The sequence below is a fragment of the Corvus moneduloides genome, chromosome 27, assembly GCF_009650955.1.
Source record: "Corvus moneduloides isolate bCorMon1 chromosome 27, bCorMon1.pri, whole genome shotgun sequence".
Classification (NCBI taxonomy): Eukaryota; Metazoa; Chordata; class Aves; order Passeriformes; family Corvidae; genus Corvus; species Corvus moneduloides.
This window is the reverse complement of record NC_045502.1, coordinates 647,265-672,224: the sequence shown is the minus strand read 5'-3', so window position 1 is coordinate 672,224 and position 24,960 is coordinate 647,265. Positions and strand designations below refer to the sequence as shown.

Here is a 24,960-nt window from a genome sequence, read left to right as displayed (position 1 = left end):
ATGCCACAGCCTTGATTCTGGGTCCTTTGGAAAAGAATGAGGGCAGTGCCGGCACTGTCCTGGGGCCAGCACTTCTTCTATTGTAGCAGGGATTTTTCTAAAGCTTTGGGGACATCACTGTCTCCCTTCAAAGGCCAAACATCTTCTTTCCCTTGGCTTTTCAGTCTCAGCAGATTTCTGACATCCCAGGCAACATCCCAGGAAACAGCACACAAGTCATCATTGGTGGCCAATCCCAAATTGTGACCATCAACAGGCAATGGCGTGTGGCAATCATTGAGCAAAACAGCATCAGCGGGTCCTGGAAAACCATCTGGAACTACAACACGGTGAGTGGCAGGGGGGCTGCTCGTTCACAAAGCCGACGAGGAGACTGGCTCCTGCTCCAGCGGGCCCAGGAACGGGGCTTGTTTCTGTAGTCTGACCGTCTTGAGTCCATGATTTTTGGTAGCAACTCTGGGCATTCGTTCCTGTTTGAATAATGGGTTTTGTCCACTCCCAAGGGTTGAAAGAGTGAAGTGCGAGTTCTCAATAACTTGATTTACAGGGCGTCATTGCAACCAAAGTCACGCAACAGAACACCTGCTACATTTCCATCATGAACAGAAGTGAGATGCCCAGCTTCAATAATCTGGCTCGCCTGGCACAAGAGAGCAGGGTAAGATTCCCAAGGAATAGCAGTGTCTTGACCCTGAAGTTCATTGGGCTGTTTCTTCATGTGGTTTTATCTTCTGGAGAGAATGAGGTTTTCACAAGTGGCAGGATTTTCTTTCTCTCAACAGTAGTGGGGCTAGAGAATTCTTCATAGGAATCCTTTGCTGAAAGAAAACAGGGGCTGCACCATTCCTTCCCTCAGCTCCGCTTTTTCTGAGAACCTTGAGCTCTGCAGGTTTCTGACAAACCCTTTCTCTGAGAAGCCCTTCAAGGGCCCTAATTCTCTTACATGCCAAGACCTCAAAGTCCCTCACAGACTATTCAGTACCAAACTGCATTGGTCAGCTCAGAACTTTGCATTGCTGCTGCACTTGGCCCGACTCAGTTTTCCTATGGGGCACAGGAGAGCGTCTCCCTCTTCCCCGGCCTTTCCCCTAGGGAATAGGCCTAGCAGGAACCAGATCCCGGTACTGAGCTTGCTCAATGCTGCTATTTGATCTTTAGAACCAGATCGGTTTTGGAAGACCTACCAAGCACATCACCTTTGTCGCCAATGGATTGGTCAACAACCTCAGGTCTTATGGAGCAGACGTCTTCTCTATGTGCAGCGGACTCACCACCTACATGGCTTACGAAGTTCACGGTGAGTGCAAGCATGGGAATTGTGTCTCTGAGTGAGCAGGTATCTGTTTCCCTTAGGGAATGACCAAGGCACAATTGCTGTTCTTGCACCTTGAGTGGGAAAGAAACCAAGGGCTGCAGCAGTTGCACAAAGGGTTCGGCATCGCCGCCCATCAGGACTGGAACCGGGTGGTGTCACAGCTGCCATATCTGACCTGAAACAAGCTCTTACAGGTCCTTTCCGGGAACCTTAAGGAGGTTTAAATTTGGACCCAGAGTTTTGGGCCACATTGAGCTCCTCTGTATTGCCCAGGCAGAGAAAAAGGGTTGCCCTAAGAACCGCTGTCCTTCAGGTCAGAGCTTGCTGACGAGTGTGATCCAGGCAGCCACCAAACCCCGGTGCTTCACAACACTAAGCCAAGGGCTTCGATCCCTCGAGGTTTCTCTCAGTGGCAGCAGTCGCATTCCCCAGGGCTTTAATGATCTGCACTTGGTAGGATTCTTGCAGAACGTCACAGCCCATATGCCTGGGCCCGTGAACTGCCAGCAGCCTCACCGTGTAATGCTCAGCCATCGGGATTCCCAGGAGCGAGTGCCATAGAGCCCCGATGTCTGCATGGGAAATGCCAAAGGGGTTTCAAGAGCACGTCTTTGTGGGCATTCCTTGTTGAGCCACAGAGCTGGTGCTCTTTGGGCTCTCCAAGGGAATCTGTCCCTCGTACAGCTCAAACATTCCTAGTGCAGCAATCCTTCAGAACCTGCCTGGCTCTGAGCAACACCAGCATCCTCCTGTAAAAAGGCAACCAAGGTCTTTTAACTCATGGGGTTTTGTCTTTTCTTTTCTAGCTTTCCAAGGACCCCAGGTGAACTTGGGATCATGCATTACCCTCCATGTCCTGAAAGTTGTGGATCTGAAGTACTGCAATGGCAATGGGCAGGTGAGGAAACCTTAGCCCTTACCTTTCTTGAACCAAATGGGGGGGCTCCAGAGCTGCTGCCCAAAGCCAAGCCTGATGCCCTTCTGGCCTGGCATCTCCTCTTTCGAGAGCTTCCTGCTCGAGGGTGCAGATGCTGAAACAGAGCCGTGGGTCAGCAGAGGTTTCCATCCAAGACCTTGAGCCTGGATTGACTGTGGCCAGTGGTCTTGCACGCATCAACCTCCAAAGGCACCAGATGACAGCTGTCAGATGCAGCAATGATTCACTGAATGCTTGAAAAGAATTCTTAGGGCCTTTGCCCAAGAGCACAGCCTTGATTCTGGGTCCTTTGGAAAAGAATGAGGGCAGTGCTGGCACTGTCCTGGGGCCAGCGCTTCTTCTATTGTAGCAGGGATTTTTCTAAAGCTTTGGGGACATCACTGTCTCCCTTCAAAGGCCAAACGTCTTCTTTCCCTTGGCTTTTCAGTCTCAGCAGACGGATAACAACTGCCATGTCTCTGGCGGTTGTGTTTTCCAAAATCTGACCCTCAGCAGTCAAACACGTGTGGTGGTTATCGAGCAAAGGAGCGAACAATTTTCATGGAAAACCATCTGGAACTACAACACGGTGAGTGGCAGGGGGGCTGCTCGTTCACTAAGCGTACGAAGAGACTGGCTGCTGGTATAGCGGGACCAGGAACGGGGCTTGTTTCTTTATTCTTACCATTCTGAATCCATGATTTGAGGTCAAAACTCTCTGCATTTGTTACTCTTTTTATCCAGATTTTATCCCGTCTTTTTAGGTGAAAATCCGAACTGTGTGCTTTAATAACTTTATTTTACAGGGCATCATTGCAACCAAAGTGGTGCAAGAGAGAACTTGCTACATTTCTACCATGAACAAAAATGAGATGCCAAGCTTTGATGCTCTAGTCAGATTGGCTTCAGAGAATAGGGTAAGAGTCACAGTCAGCTGTTGCTTGGAATATTGTACTGTATTTGATATTCATTTTTTTGTCTAAAACACTTCTATTTTCAAAACCCTCTTAATCAACTGCTTAATTAAAAGCCTTTTTAATGGCTATTTCCATTGATATTTTCAGTGATATTTTTCAGTTACATCATTGGACAGCTTTCAAAACTTACCATATCCTCGTTGGGATGCCTTTAGTGCAGGTTAATCATGTGAATCCCTTGTCCCAGATTAGCTAGATTATTTTCACAATGATTTACATCATTCTTTCGATTGACTTTTTATACTAACTTAGTAACCAAGAGTTTAGATTCTGTGCTCAGTACATTTCATAAAGTCCCATTCTCAAAGACTAGAAAATCTAATAAGGGAAGAAAAAGTGTTTCAGTTTTCTTGAATAATATTTTAGTAAGCTTTCAATCTTTTTGAAGAAAACTATGCATCATGTTTCTTTAGTTCAGCCCACCAAATTAGCACAGACATCATAAAAATGATCTCAGCATTCAGCATATTCACCTTTGCTAAACACCGGCTTCCCTTGAAATCTGAGAACTGAGTCCTTAAAAAAATCCAAAGTTTAAATAGCAGGAAGACCTGTAGGGCAGAAAGAAATCAGGAAGACACTTCTGCTGCCGGCCTTCCAGCCGACAGCCCGAGTGCCTCTGAGGGCCGAGGGCAGCGACTGAGCAAATGCTTTGCAAGGAGCCCAGCACTGGCTACACAGAGCGGCCACACTCCTCTTCTCCTCTTCAGCGCTTTCCTTGCGCTGCCACTTCCCCTCGGGCTCCCTGCACCTTGACTCCCTTAGAACGAGCTCTGCCTTTGCAGCTGCCTTCAAGGCTTGCTAGTGCTCCCACAGGCCCCAAGGGGATTGAAAGGTGTCCCTAAAGGCAGTTGGGACTCAAACAGCCAGCCCCGAGTCCTCATTCCAGACCTAGGAATAGGCCTAGCAGGAACCAGATCCCAGCACTGAGCTTGCTCAATGCTGCTATTTGATCTTTAGAACCTGATCGGTTTTGGAAGACCTACCAAGCACATCACCTTTGTCACCAATGGATTGGTCAACAACCTCAGGTCTTATGGAGCAGACGTCTTCTCTATGTGCAGCGGACTCACCACCTACATGGCTTACGAAGTTCACAGTGAGTGCAAGCATGGGAATTGTGTCTCTAAGTGTCCTGGCATTTGTTTCTCTTGGGGCATGATTAAAGTACAATTGCTGTTCTTGCACCTTGAGATTGACAGAAACTAAGCAACAGACATGCATCCTTGTAGAAGAGCAGGCACTGTTATGGAGATGTGTATAAACCTGCTGAGATGCTGCCAGTTTCTTAATCATAGAAGTTCTTTTATTGAGCTCAAAAACTATATTTGTTTGAAATATATTCAAATAATTCTTTTACTCTGAGGAGTTAATCCTGAAGCACCATCAAAGTATTCTGAGCCTTTCTCCAAGCTGATTGTCTCCTACCCTCTTTGGGAAAACACTCTACAGCTGAGGCTCCAAATGTTGCATTCTGGCGTAGCATCATTTCCACCTCACTGCATGCTTTGCTTTAAACTTGCTTTTAAGCTGAAAGGGCTCAATGTGATTGAAAAGATGAGTGCAATGTGCCAGGTATTAAGGGCTGTCAACAGACAGCTGCACAGAGCACTCAACAGCATCTAAGCCAGTGCCTTTCTTTTTTTTCTTCTTTTTTTTCTTTTTTCTTTTTCATGTTGTTTGTATAGGACCCCAACTGAATCAGGGATCGTGTGTTTCACTTGATGTCCTCAAACTCGTGGACCTGAATTATTGTGGTGGCAGTATCAAGGCCTGAAAACCTTACCTTTCTTCAATCAAGTACAGAGGCTCCAGAGCTGCTCCCAAGGCAAACCCTGATGCCATTCTTCCCTCACATCTCCATTTAGAGATGTTCTTGGGGATTTAGATGCTGACACAGATCAACTGGTAACCATATCTTTCAAATAAAGTCCTTCATTATGGATTAACTCCAGCTTGTTGGTCGTTATTCTACCCTTTTTCATCTATGAACACCTCCACAAAAATATTTTTATTATCTCCCTTCTGCCCCATTTAAGCCCTTCAAATGCCAGCTCTCAATACAGGGCACACCCAGAGAGCTGGGCAAGTCCCAGGGTGTGTGCAGTACAAACAAGGCATTCACAGTTGGGACCTTCCTTCCGCATTCAGGGGAAGATGCCTCACATTAAAAATCTTGATTCGGGGGCACAAAAGGCAGAAGGAAAGAAGTGCAAAGCAGTGAATTTGCCTTTTTTAGGGGAAGAGGAGCCTCCTTTGTGGGATTTACAGAGTTGTTCTGTTCCTAAAATAGGACAAGGTGGGGATTCCTGTTGCTCAAATCTTTACAATCAAGACTGAGTATTCCCTCTTCTCTAACAAAAATGGAAGGATGCCCCAGGTTATCCAGGTGAATACAAATCTGTCTTTAGTACCAATACCAGCCATACAACATCCCTCAGTTTCTGGCATACTCTGACTGGCCCCAGAGGCTTTATTCTATAGCAGGTTGCAAGGATGCAGAGTTCACTAAGGCACCTCCCAGGCAAAGGTATCTGAACTACCTGGCTGAGCCCACATCAGTCCCAGAAGTGAAGAGACAAGCAGGAGTTTGTTGCTGCCAATCTCCTTCCTTCTTCATGTTACACAAGTTATTTTAATTCCCCCAGTCCATCAGCAATTTATCACTTTCATTCACCGTATTTGACACCTTGAGCAAAGTACGAAGTGGATGTGAAACAGATGAAAAGCCGAGTGCTCCGCTCACAGTGCTGGCAGACTGCTGCACCTCCTCGGCACTCACAGAGCCCCAGCAAGGCCCCAGGCAGGAGCAGAAGGACACAGTGTGGCCCTGAGCAGCACAAGTGAGAACTGGGCCTCCCCTTCCCAAAGAAAGCAAGATCCCCTGGCTTTTGCAGGAACAGCTGCAGCAATGATCCTCAGCAGTGGATGGCACAGGAGAAGAGTGTTCAGAGACATCAGCTCCGAGCGACACCGAGTCCCCGTCGCGCCGTTCTGGCAAGGCAGAGGAAGCTTTAGTGTGCAAACCCACCCTGAACTGCAGCCAAGGGCACAGTCAGCACACGGGGACTGGCAGAACTGCTCTCAAATACAAAGCACTTTGGGAGTCGGCAAGTGAGCTCCTCTGGGAGTGCTGCTTCTGGAACCTGGAACAGGCACAGGGAAAAAGCAAATCCAAATTACCACAGGCTCCTGGGCCATGGCTCCGTGTATCACTGTCAAAGTCAGAGAAAGATTAAAATCGACTTCCTAAGTGGCAGGTGACAGAAAGTGCCCCATGTCACTGCTCCTCCCTCACACATGTTTTGCTACCTCTAGTTTATGGGCCCTTTCTCAAATCAGCCCTTAGTCCATAATCAGCTGCTACTCTCCTGAAGGAGCTCTGGGAAGATTCTGAAGATTCTCAGGGCCATGTCTGACAACCAGAAAGCAGATGCTGAATGAGCTCGGAAAGGAAGGTCAGCAGAAGAACTCAACAATTCCTACGGTTTAGAGCCAACCTCGTGATCTCCCGGGACTCACTGAACATTTTTAACACAGCAAGATTAGCACCTCCCTTGGTCTGAACAGTGGTTTTGGTTATAGGTACGACTTCAAGCTGAGTCCTTTGCCACATCGGCACAAAGCATCACTACAAGTTTACTGGCAATCTGTGCTCTGCTTCTGGTGATCATTTTGTTCCATGTAAAAGTTACTGTTAAATACATTGAGCTTAGCATGACCAGTTTTCTTTCAGCTCCCTGTATGCAATGAATTCAATCAGGCTGGTATCAAAGCCTGCTCTTATCAGAGCACTTCCCCAGGAAACTCGTCATGCTTCTGTGAACACAGGGCACCTGCCAATAAGGTAAACCCATTTTCAGGTTTAACTTTGGGATATTATGTATAAAAAGTAAGAGTACACATCAATTACCAGCAGAGCTGGCCTGGCCTACCATCCAAATGGAGTTCCCTGTAAGTACACCTATCACTTTCCCACAAAACTCTTAAGGCTGGGCAGCTTTTAAACGGTTTTGAGCTTTTCCTGGCACTGAGTGAACTCTTAGTGATTTCTGTAGGGCTCACAGAGTGAAAATGCCAAAGGGGTGGGGACTGCAGGGGTGGAATCTCCCTTTTGGCAGGGATGGAACTCCACATGCCTACTCAAACGGGAAAGAGAGAAGTGCTCTGTTCCAGGGGCGGCACACACACGGGAGGCGTCCACAGGACAATATTCTCTCCTTCACGACTCAGAGGCAAATCAGCAGTCTCAGCAAGTCACATAAAGTTAGGGCTCAGCTGTTTGCTGAGAGCGTAGGAGAACCGTGAGACATGAGAGACTCAGGTGCACTCAGATCTTTTTCATCAAAATCCTTTAAAATGAAAGTTTGGACCAATTCTATGTTCACGGAAATGCGTCCAAGATAATTTTTCACAATAGTTATCACAAATGAATTTTTCATCATAACAGATATTCTCCTGCACATTTAAATCCTCTTCAGCTGCATCCCACTGCAGAAAGTGCTGAGCCTGTACACAAAGTAAACTGGAAGTCAGAATTATTTTAAGACAGAAAATAACTTGATGGAAGATAAGCAGTCACGATGTTAAAACGTTGTGAATTTCAAATACTCCTTTCAGATTGTGATTGCTTCTCGGTGGTTTCCTGGCTCCAGCTCTTGCTAACAGGGTGTTGTGAATGAGTGGTTTCAGTCACTTAAAGAATCACCATGAAAGGTATTGGTAAAAGAAGGTTTTAACATGAATTTGTGAAAGTACAGGTCAACAGAGTTCAATGGCAAGGTTTAGTCTATTGCTTACTGCAGGGATGAAACCTGCAGGGGAAAGTCAAATTAAAATCACTTTAGAATGGCATACACAGAGTCCAGGGGTACAAAGGGTGAGGGTTCAAAGGGTTTAAGAGTATTTAATCATTGACTCATTTACAAGGTGATTCAATAGGGTTTACTACAGTTACAACAAAGACTAAAATATAGATCCAAGATAGCAACATTCATACCCTAATCATTCCTCATGTACACACAGAGGCCCAGAGCTGTCTATATCATTATTTATGTGTGCAAAAGTACCTGTTAAAAATTTCCCTTGAGTTCACTGAAACAGGTCAAATGCCTTTGCATTTCTCAATGGGTGAGGGTTGAGCCTCGAGGAGTGGGGGCTATCAGCCCAGTCTTCAGAGACAGTCTTTTGAGTATTGCAAACCTGAGGGTTTGCAAGCTCCAGGAGACATCCCACTCCAAGGGAAGTGCTTGTGGAGCCCACTGCAGTCCAGGAGAGCTCAAAGGCCTCACTTAGCACTGCTGGTTGTAGAGTCAAGAGATGATTGTCCTTAGTCCCCAGGAGATTTCCGCCCTGGCCGTATCCCAGGTTGGTAACAATGGCACCGTTCCACTCAGGCTATGATACAGGTAGATAATGTTCCAAGGCTGTCAGGGGAAAGTGATTATCCCTTGTTCCCTGCCTTGGCCAGGCAACCAATGTTCCTAATACAATCAGTGTCACTCCCACAAGTCCCACTAAGAGCTCCAGGTAGGTCATGGACACCAGCTCGGGATAAAGCCTGAATGTAAGTCTGACACAACAGCACTAACGGCTTCCCAGCCTCCTCCCTGAGGCCAGAAATTATCTCCCCTTTAATCTGATCTCCAAGAGCAATAATTCCCCAAAACATGGCTACTAGAGCTAATGCTTTATTGAGTGAAACACTGCTGGGAATCCAGGAAGCTAAATCCTTACCTCCTTTAATCTTTTCCAAAAATTGGAACATCAAGGAAAACTCCAAGGAGCACCACAATGACAGTTCACACCACTCTGGCACCGGGGTTGTGCTTAAGCTGGAGAACACATCATACATGAGACATTGCTGGAGGAGACAATTTACCTTTTACCAAAGTCCCTTGTCAACTTCCATGACACATTTACCTGAACAATATCATTGAAAGGATCGGTATTTTCTTTGCCAATGATTATTTGCTTTGTATAAAGCCTTTTTTTTTAATTGTTTATCTTTGGTAATCCACTTCTTTCTTTCATCGTATATTGTTTGCAACAAGAACTCGTTTTTCTTTTTCAATAAGGCTGCATTACACTCAAGATGGTTTTAAAAAAAACAAAACATCATTGCTACAATGTGCAAGAGGTTTTGGCTTGACAAACAGTTCCCTGCACCACCTCAAGGAGACAAGGTAGGAGGGTAAATGCAGATGGTGTGAAAGCCAATTGACTGAGCAAAGGCTCCAAGAACTGAAGAGAACCTTCTCAGCAGGGCTGAGTCCCTGTAAAAGTTCCTTCTAAAGTTGCACTGCCCAGGAATAACCCCTTCCCCGTTTCCAAAGAAGTGTGTACGAGTTCTGAACTCCAGTTTTGGTTTTCCTAAATGCTGTTTTCTGCGTTTGTTTCTTTGATGCTCAGGGACTTGGGCCTTACCAGTTGCCACCCAGAGAGAATCGCTTCATTATTATCTCGAGGAACAGACTCCAAAGCTTGAGCCCATATGGAAAACGCATCCAAGCCCTGTGCAGAGGAATTCCCTCCTACCTCGCTTATCCAGCTCCTGGTGAGTCTGCTACTGACAGCCTCTGTGTTCCAAAATAAAGACAGGTCAACAAGGTTGCAGATTACTTCCTCACCTCCAAGTGAAGCTGAGTAAATCCCTTGTTGAAATCATGTTGTTTTCCATGATTTTTAATACATGGAAATGAATTAAATTAATTCATTATTAATTAAATGAGTGGGTGAATGCATTTGCAGGAAGGTCTGGGCTCCGGCTCTTGACACAATTCTGAATGTTTTAGGTAAACTCAGGCCTACACAACACCTGGCTCCCAGGGATCCTGCATGGTTCCTCTCTCCAGCAGTGCCAGACAGGGCTGGGGGAGAGAGCGATTCACCCCAGAGCCCATGCAGAAACCCTGTGTTTTCTCACAGAAATCCACACAAGCTCTGCTGCTCCTAAATAACCAGGAATGTGACCCCCCCCTTTGGTGTAGCAGTACATATAAAAATGTCCCTTTGGACTTCAGAGTTGCCTCAGTGAAACCAGGACCAGAATTTTATTTAATACTGCAAAAGCAGCACTGGTTACAAGGTTTTTTTTGCCTATATATATTTAAAAACCACCTTTTTACAATAATGGGCTGGATTGCAGTTGAAAAGAAATTTTGGAATTTTTACAGTGATAGCTGTAAGTTGCTCACAGAATGAAACTTTAATATCATATATTCAAAAACCTCCCCAACTGAATGACTGCCACTGTCAATAAGTATTTACATCACCACAGAAAATGAGACAAGCTGAAGAAAAATATTGTTGTCACCTAAAAATCACAACGAGACCACTACAGACCTGCATATATGTGGGATATTTCAGCTTGAAATGCCTATTTCTTGAAAAACAGTTTTTTTCAGTGTCCATGTTCTATTTGGGCCACATTTGGTGGGTGCTATGGTTACAGGGAACGTACAGTGCATTTTGGAAGCTACAAAGGCTTTTCCTTATTTTGTTGAATGCAAGATTTTTAGAGTTTTTCTATTTCTCTAGGCTATATCTGGTCTTAAATTTCAAGAGAATTTTCAAAAGTAATCAGTACATATCAGAAAAACGCTATAAAACCTATTTATTTTTTCCCTACAATTGGACTCCTATCTCATAATCATCAGACTCCAGCAGGTCAAAATTTGCAGAAGTACAATCCCCATATTTATCAAGTAGTTACAGCAGGAAATAATTTTCAGTGACATGCAGCAGGGATACAAATGGCAAAATAATTTTATTGCAACATTCAGCCCTTCCACACCTAATTCTGAAAACGTATAAAAGGTGGGAGGTTCACATTGCTCTTTCTACCTGCAGGAGCGTCAGCTCTGCAGTCAGGATGAATCTCCCTGTAAGTATGCATGCTTTTCTTCCTTATAAACTGAAACTTTGATCCAAACCCATTCCTTTATCCCTCAGAAGTGCTTCTGCCTCTCTAGAGCACAAAGGCTTTCTCTGGGGACATTTTGCTCCTCCAGAATGAGCAGCTCAGCCCCTGTTCCCCAAAGGAGCTGAGGAGGTAAGGATCTTTTCACAGCTTGCCTGTACATGATTCAGAAAGCAGGAAGCCTAATCCATGTCCATCATTGTCAACGCTTTTGCACAACTGGAGCACTGCACTAGTGGATCAACCCCTTCCCTGTAATGCCAGAGCACAAGAAATGGAAAAGCTTTCTCCTCACTCTTGTAAAATACCTGTGTGTGCCTGCACAGGTCTGAGAAACAACTGCAGATTCAGCTCTTGAAAGAGCAAGTGGGAAATGTGTCTCCTGTGCAGCACCCTGGGGTAAAGCAAGGGTGACTCCCTTTTAGGGCACTGTTGCAATGCCAGGATGAAAGGAAGACCCTTAAACATCAGATTAGGAAAAGGGAAGGAGGATTCTCATGACCGGATTTGTCAGCCAGAGCTGCAGGTACACTTTTGTATTTGATTTTCATTCCAGATTTTGACTGCAGTCCTTCTTGGACTTGTCCTAACTCCAGCCCTTGCTGATTACGTGAGTACAGTGACCAATTTCCACATGAATGGCTGCTCTTTCTATGTTCCCCGCTTCATGAGATCTCCTTGAACCTTTCATTTTCCTAAAGCCTTGGGGAGATAAGCACTTGAAAGCCTAAGTGTTCTTTCATTTGTTTTTCTAGCATCAACAGACAGATATAAGCAAGAAAATCTCCATTGGTGGAGGCTACCAAATTATGACCATCAATAGGAAATGGCTTGTGGCAAGTATTGAGCAAAAGACCAACCATGGGTCCTGGAAAACCATCTGGAACTACGACACGGTGAGTGCAGGGAGCAGGCTTGTTCAGAGCCTGGATGAGGAGACTGCTCACACATTCAGTAAAAACTGGTTTATTACTTTTTTTGATATGTACGTAACTCCAATATTAATGACTGAAAGAATAAATTCCAAGTGGTCAGTAACTTTCTTTTACAGGGCTTTATGGCAACCAAAGTGCTGCCAGAGAAAGCTTGCTACATTTCCATAATGAACAGAACAGAGATGCCCAGCTTTGATGCACTTCCCCAGCTGGCTGCACACATCAGGGTAAGATTGAAAAGGAGCAGTTACTTGGAAAGTTATAACTAAGGCAAAGTAAACAGATATGCAAGACCTTGCTATTTTCAAAACAAACAGGTACTTTAAAGACCAGGTTCATCACACCTTTAATTAGATATTTTTATCAATTTCAATGACATTTTACAACACTATAACTTTAAACATTTGAAAAATTGGAATACTCTCATTCAGATGCTTCCAGTGGGGGGTTTACATGTTTTGCCAATGCTGTAGCTCACTTAGGTTACTCTTAAAACCTTTATAACAACTAAAACTAGGAGTACGCCTGGAATTAAAGGGACTGGGGCACTGATCTTGCTGAATGCTGTTATGTGATGTTTAAAACCAGAATCATCAGAGATCCCCTACAAAGGAGATCACATTCACCCTTGTCAAGACAATTGTTCGTGACCTTGAATCATATGGACCAGACACCTTCTCTATGTGCATCGGACTCACAACTTACGTGGCCTATGAAGTTCACGGTGAGTGCAAGCATGGGAATTGTGTCTCTAAGTGACCTGGTGTTTGTTTCCCTTAGGGAATGACCAAGGCACAATTGCTGCTCTTGCACCTTGAGGTGCACACAAACCAAGGGCTGCAGCAGTTGCACAAAGGGTTTGGCATCTCCGCAGATCAGGACTGCAACAGGGTGGTGTCACAGCCCCCAGAAATGACCCAAACCAAACCCTTACAGCTGCTTTCCACAAAGCTTAAGGGAGCTTCGATTTGGGCCCGGAGTGTTTCAACCCACACTGAGCTCCCCTGTAATGCCCAGTCAAGAAAATGGGTCATTCTAAGAACCGCTGTCCTTCAGGGCAGAGCTTGCTGACGAGTGTGATCCAGGCAGCCACCAAACCCCGGTGCTTCACAACACTAAGCCAAGCGGCTTCAATCCCTCGAGGTTTTTCTCAGTGGCAGCAGTCGCATTCCCCAGGGCTTTAATGACCTGCACTTGGTAGGATTCTTGCAGAACGTCACAGCCCATATGCCTGGGCCCGTGAACTGCCAGCAGCCTCACCCTGTAATGCTCAGCCATCGGGATTCCCAGGAGCGAGTGCCATAGAGCCCCGATGTCTGCATGGGAAATGCCAAAGGGGTTTCAAGAGCACCTCTTTGTGGGCATTCCTTGCTGAGCCACAGAGCTGGTGCTCTTTGGGCTCTCCAAGGGAATCTGTCCCTCGTACAGCTCAAACATTCCTAGTGCAGCAATCCTTCAGAACCTGCCTGGCTCTGAGCAACACCAGCACCCTCCTGTAGAAAGGCAGCCATTGCTATGGAGATGGGCATAAATCAGCTGAGTTGCTGTGGGTACCTTAATTGTAATTTGATCACTTCCAATACAATTTCTTGTACCGATGGGAAAAAAATATATTTGTTTTACATATATCCAAGGAAACTAAGTTTTGCTCAGAGGAGTTAATACTGAAGCACCATGGAAGTATTCTGAGCCTTCCTGCCAGCTCATTGTCTCCAGCCCATTCATGGAAAGATGTTTTTCAGCTCAGGCTCAGGATGGTGCATTCTGGCATAGCAGGAATGCACCTCCTCACTGCTTGCTTTGCTTTAAGCATTGACTCTGTCACCTGGGAGGGCTCAATGGGATTGAAAAGGAACTGCAATGTGCCAGGTCTTAAGGGCTGTCAGTGAATGCACAGAGCACTTAACAGCACTTAGTCTATGTCTCATGGTAATTGTGTTTCTTTTCTTGTTTTTAAAGGACCACAATTCAATCTCGGGTCATGCATCAAACTTGAAGTCCTCCAATACCTGGCCCTCACATACTGCCATAACAATAACTATGTGTGAAAATCATACTTTTCTTGAACCTTGTGTGGATGCTCCAGCTGCAGCTTTGCAGCTGCTGTCCAAAGCCAGCCCTGATGGAGTTATTCCCTGGCATCTCCTCTTTCAAGAGGTTCCTTCATGAGGATTGAGTACTGAAACCGATCAATCGGTGAGCAGAGCTATCAATTAAATTCCTTTATCATGGATTGACTCCTTGTTTGTCATTACTCTACCCTTTTTCATCTAAGAATACCTCCACAAAAATATTTTGCCCCATTTGAGCCCTTCAAATGCTCTTTTCATTGCCAGCTCTCAATTCACAATGCACACCCAGAGATCTGGGCAAGCCCTTTCCTCCATCTCCAAGGCAGCCATACCAAAAACCCACTGGTACCACTTTGGGTACTTGAAATAATCTGAGGTAGCCCGTGCCAAGGATGAATGGAGCCTCCTGGCCAGGCACAGTGGGGTGCTTTTGCCACTCATTCCCAGTCAGGCTGATTTCTGAAACCAGGACACCTTCTTAGACTATGGTGGCACTATTCCCTGTGACATCTTCTTCTATTTTATTTACTATATTACAAGTAATATATTTTCATCTGTGTGCTTAGTGTAACACTCTTCAGGGAAGAGTTCCATCCGTGCACAGAGTTAGCAGCCCCTGTTAAAAAAGCTGGTGGAACAAACTTGACTCACCAAAAAAATTACGCATTGCAGACTTACATGTTACAGCAGAGGCAAATAAAATCACAGAGGGAAAAGTCAGATAAAAGCAAGAAACAAGGGAGCTCTTGATCCCTTGAAAAATTAGAGCAGTCCAGGGACGTAAAGAATCCTCTTGGCCACTGAGTGTCAGCCTCGAGTTGCACAACTGAGTTGGAAAAGTCACCCAACTCCCATCCAGAGGAGTCCGCTATCCCACAGCACCGGGAGAGTGTCGTGGTGCCAGGACCAGCACAGCTGTGCTGAATTACAGCACTCAGAGATACAGCCAGTGACTAAGGACGTGTCTACACGAGGCAGGAATTCCTGTGCAGCGAGAATTTAATTGTGAGAATAACACTGGGTGGTGTAGGGAGCTTCCACACGGTGCTGAAACAGCTTCCTGATGCCCCCTGAAAAACAGGGAACGTGATTTTTAGATCTTGACAAAAGCCATTACCCACCATGTAGGTGGTCAGACCTTTGGGAGCCAAAGAGAACCAGCCCCAGAACCACCCGAAGGTGCTCCCAAACCCCAGGGCACCAGCTGGGGCTTAATTACCCTTTGCACAGCTGTGTGCAATTAAAACACCTCGTTATTGGCTCTCACACAAAGACTAGAACGCACTCAGTCTTCCCAAGCACTGGTAGGTCTCTCACACACAACCTGCAATCTTCACATTTTTGTTTCTGGCATTTTTAGTGGGGGGGGAGGGCAGACAAATTCCAATGCCCCTCCTCTGTCCCACATGAGCTTGAGTGTTGATGCTGCTCTAACCATATCATAAACAAAAATACACACTCGTAAGGCAGGCATATGAAGAGGATCAGTCCTCAAGAAATTCAGAACTGCAGCATAAAGCTCGGTGTTCCACTTTGTCAGCAGCTCCCTCCATCTCAGGGTGCTCCCAGCTTCATCTGATGCTTCATTCCTTGGCTTTTCCCTGAGCTTTCCTGGGCCTTCTGTCAGTCTGAACCCAGAGCTACACAAAGAATCTGATCTCCTCCTTCATTCCCTCTTCTTTCCCTCTGCTAACTCCATGCCAAAGTTATTTTCCTGAGTTACAGCTTTTTCTTTGTTTTGTTTGGGTTTTTTTTTAACTTGAAGTATTTGTTCATCTCAGAGCCAGTGAGAAACAAATGGAAGAGATTATCACTCTGCTTTTAACCTCTAGGCAGACAGAGATCCCAAGCCGATGACAACAAGACATATCTGGCTGTGGCCAGGAGTCTTAGCCATACCTCAGATCTGAAGCTGGCTTAAGTACTTTTCCAAAATTTCTTCAAACCAGCACATCAGTCTCTAAAGGGGAAGCTTTTCTTCTACCCTTCTGTGTTTTACATCCTTCATTGGGCTCATTTTCTTTTAAAATATACACACACACAAAAAAAGAGAATCCACAGACCATTCTCATCCCCTTCCTTAGGGCAGCACAACGTTCAAATACACACACAAAACTCTCCATGCCCAGCCCCAGGATTTGGGTAACTCCACTTTGTAACTACAAACTGATTTGGCCCAGAACAGCTGTATAAAACTTTAAAATCCCCAAACCTTACTCGCTCACCTCGCACCCTTGCTGGCCACAGGAGCTACAGCTCTGTGCTTTGACATATCCAGCAGCCTCCCCGGGAGGGTTTGAGCACCCAGATCCCCTGGCTCTGCAGACCAGCAGGTGACTGCTCCATCTTTTTCACAGCTACCCATAAAACATCTGTTTCTGCTCCTGTCTAGCCCTGTACAAGCTTTGCTTCCAAGGGATCTCCAAGGGACCAGAGCTGCAGCTTTGACCAGGATTTGACAGCAGGACTGAGGAGGTTCCATCTGCCTGCGTCTCTGTTACCCATACTGGAGATGATGGAGCCGGGGCACTGCTGAGCATGGCCAGGTGTGGGAGGGAGAACACTCCCAAAGTTTGGATGATCAGTGCACCGAGGTGGCTGACACGTGTGGCACTCAGACATTTTCACTTCTGTCACAGTCTGTTACCACAGTTTGTCGCTTTCCCTTGCACCCCACCCTGCTGCTTTCTCTGGTCTTCCTTCAGATTGTTTGCTTTCGTGAAGGATGTTTTAAAGGCAAATTCAATGCTTTAAGCAGTGCAGGGCAGCTGGAAAGCCTGAGCCAGGTGCATTGCATCCCCTGAACCCCCCACTGAAGCTGCTCCACTCACCAGGTGTTGGCACTTAAGCGGATGGGTTTGCTGGTCTGGCCTGAGGGTCTGTGAGGGAAGTTTGGGAGCTCCCGCTCCCGGTACCTCCAGTTTAGCTTTTACTGGCACAGGGGTTCCTTTTGAGCTGTCCTGCTCTGGTTTTAGATCCTGTGGTGTGCTTGTGGAAGGAGAGGTGAGTGTAGATTAATTTACATTTTCCATCGAGTTTTCTTGGAGGAGGAAGAGTTTGGTGAGGATGGTGAGTTGGGGCAGACTGCTTCATAAGTCACAGGCACTTGCTGAGTATTCCTCAGGACTGAGAAAATGCAAGGCATGATGCCTGGCATGGCTTTTCACTCTTGTGAAGCTGCCCTGGGTATTTAAAGGTCTTTAAACTCAGGGGGTGCCTATGTGGGAAACAAAGATGTAGGGACGGGACAAGGGTGAGTAGCCTTAAGCTGGGAGAGGGCAGGGTTAGATGGGATAGCGGGAAGGAATTCCCGCTGTGAAGGTGGGCAGGGGCTGGGATGGAATTCCCAGAGGAGCTGTGGCTGCCCCTGGATCCCTGGAAGTGCCCAAGGCCAGGTTGGACGGGGCTTGGAGCACCCTGGGGCAGTGGAAGGTGTCCCTGCCATGGCAGGGGTGGGCTGGGATGAACTTTAGGTCCCTCCCAACCCAGGCCAGGCTGTGATTTCCTGCACGGAGCTGGGTGCCTGCTGTGAGCACTCGGCCTCTGTCCTGGTACCTGCAGCTGCTGTGGGGTGTTAACGTGCTCAGTGCACAAATATGCTGAAAAGCAGACTCTGCTCGGCCCGAGCTTTGGCCACGAGATGGCATTCTCTGAGCTTCTTTTGCTGAGGAAAAGTAGAGCTTGCCATCTTTAATAATAACAATAATAATTAAGGGGGGGGGAAGCCACAAACCCTCCCTGTATTTTCTGAAGTCTGTGACAAAGCAAGATTTGTGAGGAGGCTGCTCCTGCTCTTGCCAAACAATGGTGCTGCGTTCCGAGAGCTGCAAGGGAGACTGAGGGTCAAGTCCCTTTAAAAAAAAAAAGTGAAATACAGTATTGTGCATCTTGAAATCTGAAACCAAGAAACAGAAGTGCAAGGGAAACAAGGGGGAAAGTCTTGCAATTTCTGTGGACAACTGTTGCAAGTGGAGTTTTGAGGAATACAACATACATATATATATTTAAAGGTCATTGAATGGCTTTTGTGGAGAAACCTGTGAAATAAAGGAGCCTTGGAAGAAGAGATTTCTTTTTCTCCTCCTCTCTGGATATAATGGCCATTGCAAAGCAAAGCATCTTGAGATTTGGCTTCAAATGTGTCTTCCTAGCAATTTTTACACTCACCTGTGATGGACACGGCGGAAAGAGAGAGAATGGTGGTCCTGCCTGCTACGGAGGATTTGATTTGTATTTCATTCTGGACAAGTAAGTCAGTCCTACTTTGTTCTTTTTCACAGAGTTCTTTCACTAGGCAGGAACCGGAACGGCACATGCTGATATCGAGGAGGTTTTATTTGGATTTTGGTTTTGTAGAAGTCACTGCGTCCCCGAGGGACCTCTGAAACTCCCGACTGCTTGCTTTGTTATTGTTGTGGTAACTTCTTCGATAGGTCCAGTGCCTAAACCCCGTTGTGCTCTGTAAATCACATCCTTATAAATTTTCCCGACGCGGGAGCTTTGTGTGTACTCGAACTCGAGTGCGCACTCGAGTTTCTTCAAACAGCGCCTGGGAGCGGGGCAGCCCCAGGTCCGCTCCGGTTTTCCCGTGAGCCGGGGAGCTCGGGGCTCTCAGGACAGCGGGGCGTGCGGGGTTATTCCTGCAGCCCCGGCTCCAGGGCTGAGAACGTGGGGGAAGCGCTCGCCAGCCTGGAGCCGTGCCCGGGCCCCCTCTGCCCCCCGAGCCCCCTCTGCCCTCAGGGCCGTGCCCTCAGCCCCCTCTGCCCCCCGAACCCCCTCTGCCCCCCGAACCCCCTCTGCCCCCCGAACCCCCTCTGCCCCCCGAACCCCCTCTGCCCCCCGGGCCGTGCCCTCTGCCCCCCGAACCCCCTCTGCCCCCCGGGCCGTGCCCTCAGCCCCCTCTGCCCCCCCGAACCCCCTCTGCCCCCCGAACCCCCTCTGCCCCCCGAACCCCCTCTGCCCCCCGGGCCCCCTCTGCCCCCCGGGCCCCTCTGCCCCGAGCAGCGATCGCAGGTAAAACCCAGCCCGGAGCGGGGCTGCTCCCTTCGGAAGGGGCTGAATTCAGCTGCCGGGATGGAGAATAGCTAGAGTGCCTCATTTAAGGAGAGCTTTATTTTCTGTCGCTGAGTCACACTTTCTTCATTTCCTCTGTTAATGAAATGCATATTTACTGTTTAGCTGTTTGTACTGAAGGTAACTTCCCACCCCGCTTTTTCATCGCTAATTGTGACACTGTCATCTCCTTGGCACTGTCACAGTGCTGCTTTTTTCAGATGTGGATGGAGCAATGTGGAATCATTTTGTGCTGAGCTTTGGAAAGCTTCATACTAAAGCAATACAACAATTAAAAAAAAAACCCCAAACTTAAAAAATACTAGCTGAAATGATTGTCCTGATTTTCTTGATCAAGAACAGTTATTTGGAACCAAAGGCTTGGAAATACTGGAGATTATGCCTGCCAGAGCCATGGCACTGACATTAATAACCATAAATTTCACAGACAGGAAAGTATTTGCAAGTTGCCAAAAGTGCTCACAGACGAAGTTTCTGACTGATCCTCTTGAGTGTTTTGCAGTAGCTCCCACATTCCATTAGTATAAATGACTTGGAATTACATAACCCTTTATTACAAAATACTGGGTAAAAATCTAAGACCGAGACAGTGGCTGCTTCAGTGTGCCAGTTGTCCTGATGCTCTAGGGGGAAGGATTTATTTATTTTATTCAGTGGAAAGATCTACCTGGCTTATTCATTTTGCTGCTCTTCAGTTATTAGTTGGAATAACTCTATTGCTACAAATGGAAAAATCCCAAACCTAAACAAACCCAGAGCATGATTTGTACTGCAGAGAGCTTTTGTCAACTGCATTTCCCTGGAAGCTGAAGCAGGATTGAAGGTTTTCTCAAATCTCATGGATGTGCTGTGTTAATGTAACTTTGGCAGACCCTTAATTCAAATTCTGTGCTGTTCCCTCACTAAAATCCATGACTTCTGAGCCTCGCTCACGGGATTATGGATTTGGGTGGAAACACAAGCCTTGGCACAAACTTTAAAGCAGGCAGGCTGGCCCCAGTGTATGTATCAAGGTATCCAACAAAAATCCTGCTTTGACAGTTGCAGAATTCCTGTTTCTGGGATTTTTCTGCTGCAGAAATGAACAGGATCTGATGTAAAAATTTCCTTGGTCTCCAGTGGAATTTGGAGGAGCGTTGTGGTTTTTCAGCTGTTCCTGAGTACAATACACCATGGGGCCTGGTTGTTTAACCTCTGAGGAGAGATTTATTGTGGTGGAGTTGGTTATCCCGTAGCCTTTAACACTTCCATGGAATCATAGAATGGTTTGAGTTGGAAAGGTCTTTATAGATCATCTGGTTCCGCCTCATGCCATGGACAGGGAACCTTCCACAGACCATGGCGCTTGTCTTTGGATTGCAAAATCTCAAACTGCATCTATTTTCTCAATTTAGTCTCAAGCTGTGTGTTATTTAGAGTAGCTATTTGATGTTTGGAGTAGCTACTTGCTCTTTAGAGTAGCTATTTGTTGTTTCAGGTACCCTTGTGTGCCCTTTGCTGTTTGGGTTCTGAAGGAATTCTGCGGGAGTAACACCTGAGTCTTCTCAGCAGCCTTCTGCTGCAGCCTGTGTGTGTCACAGGGATCGTTCCTGTGGTGGGCAGATAATGGGGGGTTCCTGCCCACGTGCAGAAAACACGCAAGGAACTGTACGTGTGTGAAAGAAATCTTGGCTCTGAGAGGTCCTTGGCAAAATGAAGCAAGGAATCCAAGCTGTTTCCTGTGATCCCTTCCTCATCCAGCCAGGTAGTGGATCTGTTTTTAACCAGTTGCACTAAGTGAAGCTCCTGCTCTGGAGAGGCTGATGTTTGTTCCTTTGAGAGTAGCTTGAGTAGCTGTAGTTACTGCCACTTAAGCAGGATTCCAAGTCCAGATTTGCACTCAGTGTGTGGAAGACACAGGGCCCCGATGGGATGGGAACAGGCAGACCCCAGGCAGGGAGCCTGAGCCTCAGGATCTGCTCCTTTCCCTGGGGAAGTGAGCCCCGGAGCAGAGCTCCCCACAGCACTCACAGAGCTGCAGAATGCTCCAGCTGCTCTCAGAGGAACAAACACAGGGAATGGTGACACTCAGTGTCTGCAGAAAGAGATTCAAAACCATCTCTGCTCTTCTTTGACCAGCGAGTGATTCCCTGGGTTTCTTTCCAGGATCACAGGCCTGCATCCAGAGCGAGGTGTGCATTTTGTTGGGATGGCAGGGGCTTGCAAGATGTGGAGGGATGGTTTTCCTCTGTGTTAGCATGAGGGCTGAGGGATGCCAGCAAGGCAGGGTGGAGAAATTTGTGCATTTTTGTGTCTTTTTGCTTGTTGCCTGAAGGAACGTAATTAACTCCCAAGTCTGCCAAGGGCAGGCAATTGCAGCGAGCTGAGCTCATGTGTGAAATCCTTGCCAGTCAGGACCTGTGGATGTGTTTTTTACCCAGTGATGCATCTTAGATAACCATTCCTTGGTAAAAGGAATGGGCAGGAGCTTCCTTCCAGCCAGGATCCAGTGTGTGCCTGCAGCACTCTGTGCCTTATCTGCTGACTGATGTAAATGAAGTCCATGGCTACTTGTTTATTAGTTGGTTTGTTGCATACCCCCTACCAGCCAGGAGGAGAAGGATGTTCTTGGACTGAGACTGGGCTTAGAGGCTTGTCCTGCCCTGAACTGAGCCTCTGTGGACCCTGTGACCTCCAGTGTTTGGCAGTGTCCTCGGTGAGCTGTCTCCTGTGAAGTGTGGCACGCGATAATAGCGTTTCCTCAAAGAATTGCATCATCTCTCAGACATCTCTGTGCTATGGAGGGCTTTCAGAATTGCTCCTGAAGTATTTGGAAAGACAAAGGACACTTTTTGGCTCATTTGTGTTATTTTTGAAGAGCTCAATAAAGAGATGCTGCACAACTTCTGAGCTAAATGTCATCTCTGAGAGCCAAGAGACTTCCTGGAGTTAGTCCAAAGCCATGGAAGCTTAAGGAGATTTTTCGATCAATATCAGCCTCTGAACCAAGTGTCTTTATGTCCTTTGGTCAGCTGCAGAGCACATAACACATGTGAGGCCTCAATGCAAGAGTGTGGCCTTGGTTCTGTGACTCTCCTAGTTTGTGAACTGAATAAACCCCTGGGTATTCTGAGAAGGTGCAACAGCAGAAGTGGAAAAGTGGAGTCTAAAACGTGCAAAAAAGACCAAGTCTAGGGAGGTTTGAGTTGCTGCAGCTTTGGGTTCTGGAGCATTTTGTCCCAGTGAGAAGGGGGAAGGCACCTGCTGAAGGCAGGGCTTGGCCAGAGCGTGGCTGGAGCCACTGCAGTGTCTCTCTCTACACTTGCATTCCCTTTGGATGTGCAGAATGCCAGTGGAGCTGACCACAGAATGGATCACTCTCTTGTTAAAGAGAACAGTTTACTTAGGTTTAATTTCCATTTATTGGGCCCTCTCCAGAAGAGATTTTGGCATCCTCACGATGAGCCTTTTCTTAATTTGCAAGTTTATAGCATCAACCATTCAGCTGCAAAGCATTGGCTCGCTGATCTTCTTGTTTCTTTTGGGAATATGAAGAGAGAACTATTTGAAAATTGGCTTTTCTTATCTTACAGTTAGACTCTAGAAATGCTTGTCCTACTCAGAGTTCTTGGCCTGCCTCACTGTACAAGGGAAGTCTTTCACAGTGTGGCTGCGGAATGATGCAGCTCGAGGAGGTGGACACCATGGGCTAATGCTGGTTTTGTAAACGTTGCACTGACTGCAGAAAGGTTGGTGGTATTGGGTTTGTCCATTTTATGCCAAGTGAAGAATGTAAGAAGTCTGAAGTGTGTTTCAGAAAATGCATTTTATGTACAAGGAGTCCTTTTTTCAAGTGCAGACCTGGGCATTTCTGGCCCCTGACACCAGAGGGAGAAATGAACTCCAGGCAGACGGAGCTGTCTGGCTCAGGTGGGAATTGCTGTGCAGGAAGGAATGATGTGTGGTCAGCAAAAGTGTGAACACTGTTTTTGTTAGAGCTGTTACAGCTTGCTCTGGTAGAGTTGGGGAAAAACTGGACTGCAGACTATTCCAGTGATCCCACTCCAGGGCCTTGGGAACTGAGCAGAAATCATCCTCCCTTTATGGATAGAGTGGGTTTGGTTTTATGATTGCAGCAGTGGTAAGAAGTTTCATTAAAATAGGCATTTAACTTCTGCTGCTCCTGAACTTGAGGTGTGTTAATGGATACCTGGGAAGATCTCATGGAAAAAGAGCTGTAACTGGTGGTGTTCCAGAGGGCAGGAAGATGGGACTGCTGGTGGGACAGCACAGTGAGGATGATGAAGTGGAGGAGGTGCAGCAGCAGCTGAATTTGTATCTGTGTGAAGAACTAAAAAGCACTGCTCACCTGTAGAAACTGCCCAAGCCACCTCAGAGCAGCAGAACGAGAGCTGGAAAAGCAAACACTTCCCAGCATGTGCTGTGGACTCATCGACTGGCACATCTCTGGTGGGAACTGAGCCACTGGGTTTTGAGCTTTATTCTGGCAAGCACTCTTTTCAGAAATGCAGGACTCCAGAGCCACGGGAAGTGTCAGGGCTCGGTGTGACAACCTGCACACCTGATGTGGCTGGGTGTCGTTCCCAGCTGCAAGAGTCATTTGAGGGGATGATCAGCTTTTGCTCAGGGGGGAAGAAACAACCCAAGGCTAAGGGGGCTCCCAGGGCAGTGTCCTGCTGCCAGAGTTTTCCCTTAACGTGGAGAGTGGTGTGGTCATTTTACCTGATGGCTGGGAGGAGGTTGGGCAGGGGCTGCTGGTCCCAGCTCCACGTGTCTGCTACCAGAAGGGTCCAGAGACGTGGGAAACTTCACTGAGGTGTGTTTTTTGGGAGGTGGATGTACGGTCTAAAGTGACACTTGTTTAATTGAAGCAAGGACAAATTGGTTTATGATTATCAAAGCCTTGGCTTTCCATGTCTTCTGGAGACTGACGCGACCCTTGCTATAAAGTCAAGTGTTTCTTTTATGCCTCGCATAAGGGCAATCAATACTGATTTTCCAGGCCGGTTCTAGGAAATGATTTGGGCTATTTGGCATTGCTGGGACTGGAGTGCCTACGGTGTCCAAGGTCTCAGAGTTATCCCATACATCCAACGGGAATTTGCACCTGGGGCTGAGCTTTGTGTGTCTCTGTTCTATCAATTTACAGTTTGGATGGGGCAGGAGCTCAGTTTCCTGTCTGAGAGCGAGTCCTGTTGTACCTCACCCCTCATCTCTTATGACGCCAGTTTTCCCACTGTCTGTGGTTTAATTGGTTTGTCAAGACCTTTGCTACTGGTGCTCCCTTAGCCCTCTTTGGCATACGTTTGTGTGGAGAACAAGCCATGGTGTCATGTCCTGGTCTGACGAAAAAGAGCCAAGAAATAATTCAGCACTAGGAGCACTTGCTTATGATCACGCCTGCTCTGCCATCTGTCCCACCCTGAGCAGGGTGTCTGTAAGGCCATCCTCAAACTGATGCTTTTGGGATCTTTGTGCAGCAGGAGCTGGCAGGGTCACAGTTTTTGCACGCTTTTGTACGTGAGCAAAGGTCCTCAGTGCATGGACAGTTTGGGGTCATAGAGAGAAAGAACAGCTCCAGGAACCGTGGAGCAGGAGGGAAAGGCCAAGGCTCTTCCTGCATGGCTGTGAATGCAAAGCAGGTGTGGGGAAAGGGGGCAGGAAGTGTCTGTGACCCACACAATGAACTCTGCGTGCTTCTCATGCTTCTGCAAAGGCAGCAAGGCCCTGAGCGGCCAGACTGGGGTGGAT

The 24,960-nt window shown here is 47.0% G+C and overlaps 3 protein-coding genes across 3 annotated transcripts in view; all 3 read left to right on the top strand.

Moving 5' to 3' along the window:
- Nucleotides 1–643: 643 nt before the first annotated feature.
- Nucleotides 644–5,157, top strand: LOC116435615 (gastrokine-1-like). The gene is made up of 7 exons (XM_032092107.1): nt 644–658; nt 1,159–1,297; nt 2,122–2,213; nt 2,680–2,820; nt 3,038–3,148; nt 4,169–4,307; nt 4,897–5,157. The coding sequence occupies exons 2-7, from the start codon at nt 1,255–1,257 to the stop codon at nt 4,983–4,985; spliced, it is 615 nt and encodes a 204-aa protein (XP_031947998.1). The 5' UTR covers nt 644–658; nt 1,159–1,254; the 3' UTR covers nt 4,986–5,157.
- A 5,905-nt stretch (nt 5,158–11,062) lies between these two features.
- LOC116435618 (gastrokine-1-like) lies at nt 11,063–15,196 on the top strand. Its single transcript, XM_032092109.1, has 6 exons — nt 11,063–11,093; nt 11,686–11,739; nt 11,885–12,025; nt 12,181–12,291; nt 12,653–12,788; nt 14,024–15,196. Exons 1-6 carry the CDS (start codon nt 11,082–11,084, stop codon nt 14,110–14,112), a joined length of 543 nt encoding a protein of 180 aa, XP_031948000.1. The 5' UTR covers nt 11,063–11,081; the 3' UTR covers nt 14,113–15,196.
- Nucleotides 15,197–17,859: 2,663 nt separating this feature from the next.
- Nucleotides 17,860–24,960, top strand: part of ANTXR1 (ANTXR cell adhesion molecule 1) — an 82,290-nt gene continuing 75,189 nt past the window's right edge. Inside the window, exon 1 of the mRNA XM_032091957.1 lies at nt 17,860–18,384. Coding sequence (XP_031947848.1) covers nt 18,233–18,384 — 152 coding nt within the window. The 5' untranslated portion in view covers nt 17,860–18,232. The remainder of the gene's footprint in view (nt 18,385–24,960) is intronic.